The sequence below is a fragment of the Trypanosoma cruzi genome, genomic scaffold (genome assembly GCF_000209065.1).
Source record: "Trypanosoma cruzi strain CL Brener 1047053516469 genomic scaffold, whole genome shotgun sequence".
Classification (NCBI taxonomy): domain Eukaryota; phylum Euglenozoa; class Kinetoplastea; order Trypanosomatida; family Trypanosomatidae; genus Trypanosoma; species Trypanosoma cruzi.
The window spans coordinates 286,143-288,785 of NW_001849544.1; the positions used below are offsets into that span (position 1 = coordinate 286,143).

General features: G+C 40.1%; 2 protein-coding genes across 2 annotated transcripts, besides 8 other annotated features; both read left to right on the plus strand.

Annotated features, from left to right (window-relative positions):
• Positions 1–251, plus strand: Tc00.1047053503457.4 (hypothetical protein, conserved; the record flags this gene model as incomplete). Its single annotated transcript, XM_797673.1, has 1 exon — positions 1–251. A coding segment is annotated over one exon (251 nt), but the record flags the coding sequence as incomplete, so codon positions are not given.
• Positions 1–2,643: a sequence feature (heterozygous, Esmeraldo-like haplotype).
• Positions 500–544: a microsatellite.
• Positions 588–616: a microsatellite.
• Tc00.1047053503457.10 (uncharacterized protein) lies at positions 604–1,470 on the plus strand (the record flags this gene model as incomplete). The annotated part of the gene is made up of 1 exon (XM_797672.1): positions 604–1,470. The coding sequence occupies one exon, from the start codon at positions 604–606 to the stop codon at positions 1,468–1,470; it is 867 nt and encodes a 288-aa protein (XP_802765.1).
• Positions 1,496–1,584: a sequence feature (A-rich).
• Positions 1,827–1,877: a sequence feature (A-rich).
• Positions 2,356–2,421: a microsatellite.
• Positions 2,502–2,524: a microsatellite.
• Positions 2,533–2,638: a microsatellite.

A 2,643-nucleotide genomic window follows, 5' to 3' on the forward strand; every position in this document is an offset into this window, starting at 1 on the left:
TCCATGGAGGGGCAGCCCATATGCCTATATTCAACGAAATGCTGATAGACAATGGATTTGAACAGATTGGCATGTGTTCGCTTGTGGTATTAAATCGTATTGATGGCGATATTAGTGCCGGTGAATATGAACGTTTTCGCCGAGTTGAGAAAAGGTATCATCGAGTGGTTCAGTCAGCTTGGGGGTTGGCGGCCGCTGGGACACTGATGCTCATGCGCGGGATGGTAATTGTGGAGTACCGGAAGGATTAGTTTTGTCGGTGGTGCATTATTATCTTGAAATTTTTACTTCACCATTATATTTTTTTGTGGTCATGCTTGACGTGGGAGCATCGATCATATCGACAGTTAAAGGCCTCTTATGAGTCTTGCGTTATTTATTAAACTGTGGGAGTGGGGAACCCAAAACAACCGCCTCACCAACCCAGAGAGATCCACGACGACAAGGAAAAAGAAAAAAGAAAAAACAAAAAAGGGAGGGCGTGGGAGGCGTCCATAAATATTTATTTATTTATTTATTTTTCCATCTATTTATGCTATTTATTATTATTATTTTTTTTTTTCTCTTTGTTTGTTTTATCTATCTTGATATATATATATATATATGCATATGTATACGTTTACTGCATCAGGCTTCTTTCACCTCCAGAGCAATCGCATGGTGTTGTCGGCGTCTCATCAAAGTTCTACCGAACGTCCGTACCTGTCGTTTTTGACAAAGCCACAGAACCAGTCATATGTAAAAAGCGGCGACGACCTTCACGTTCACTGGTCTTCCTCCTCGTCACAATTAGATGATGCATTGGGCAGCTCTGCGTTTGGTGAAGAAGGACTCACTCAGTCACCGAGTAGTGAAAACGATGAATCGGACGATGCAAATGAACCCGCATTAAATGCCTACGGGCTCAGTTTGACCCAGGATTCATATGACGAACGAAGCCCATTTGAAGAGTTACACGAATCATTGAGAACGACCTCATCGAATCTGCACCCTTTTTTTGACATGAACGAACAGCGTTTAATTGTTGAAAATGAACGGATGCAACGCCACTACGAGTTGTTTCTCTCCATGGGGCAAAAGAATGCGCCGCCGCTCAATGTTTTAAGCATACTCAGCAAATCGCTTCTTAATGAGGCTCATCGGGTTCATGTTTCGCTCGTGCGTCGTTACAATAAAAAATGCCACGAAAAGGCGCTTCCATTAAAGAACGAAAGGGAGATCAACCGCCAATGGCAGCATATTAAACTGGCCGTCGAGCAGGACCTTTACATGGAGGGGTTCGTGGCAGTTCAGCGTCGGTTGTCGTGCATGTGTATATTTAATCCAGACACCGACGAACGTCTTTACGGTGACAACGAAAATGTTCGCCAGCAGCGTTTGTTTCGTCAGAAGTGCGTCCTGGACCACCTCGCGGCGCAGGCAAGAGAGGGAGGGGGCCTGTTTTACGCCCCGGAGTTGCAGCGGACGTGAATGGACAGGAAACAAAACAACAACTAAAAAAAAAAAAAATAACAATAATAATAAATAAATAAATAATAGAAGGAAAGAAGAAGAACGAGAAAAAGAAAAAAAAAAATAACAAAACGATGCAGTGCGGACCCCTACAGATAAGGGCATTGTGTAGACATTTGCTTTTCTCCTGTCGACTTTCCCCTCTTTTTATTTTATTTTATTTCCACTGCTGTTTTTGTTGCCGCTTTTTCAACGGATGTCGTGTGTCTCCTTGACATGCCCACCTTTCGGCCTTTGCATGCATCCTCACAGAAAAGGGCGCACAACAACGCGCATGCAGGCACGCAGGCATTAATGAGAGGCAACCACATAACAAAAGAGAAAAAACAACAACAAAAAAAAACAAACCAAAAAAAAAAAAAAAATGATGGGCGTGGGTGGGTGGGGAATGGCTTTAAGCGGAAGAAGAAAAAAAAAAGGAAAAGAAAAAAGAGGTTTGTGTGTGGCCGTGAAGAGTGCAGGCGGAAGGAGGAATGGGAAAACTGCAAATAGAAGGCGAAAATGAAATGAGAGGAGGGGGGAAGAGAAGAAAAACATCGTAACAAAAGGAGTTGCGGTTTCTTTGAGTTTTGCCCACGGCGAAAAAAGAGAAATGGAAACAACGCTGGACAGGCGCATAAACACCAGGAAAACAAAGTGTACCAAATAGCAACCAACCAGGAGGAAGAAATAGAAGGCGCAAAGAAAAATGATTGTATTAATTTTCTTTGTGAAAAGGCCCTGTGAATAAACGAAAAAGGGGGGGAAAAAAATGTTCTACATAGAATTGGGAGAAAAAAAAAAAAAACGGGAAAATCGCGGTCTTTTTTTTTTTTTTTTGGATTATTTTTACTTTTGACACACTTTTATTTTATTCTATTTTATTTTATTTTTTTTTTTCTTTTAAATTTTTTTTTTTTTTTTTTTTTTGTCGTTGTTGTTGTTTTTGTTGCATTGTCGCGAAAAGTGTCTTTAGGAAATTTCTCGTGCATTTTTTTTCTCTGTGTGAGTTTTTTTTTTTTTTCTTTTTTTTGGACACGATACATATATATATATATATATATGTATTTATTTATATGTATGTATGTCTCTGTGTGTATGTGTATGTGCGTGTGTGTGTGTACAAGAATATATATATGTATTATGTTTTCT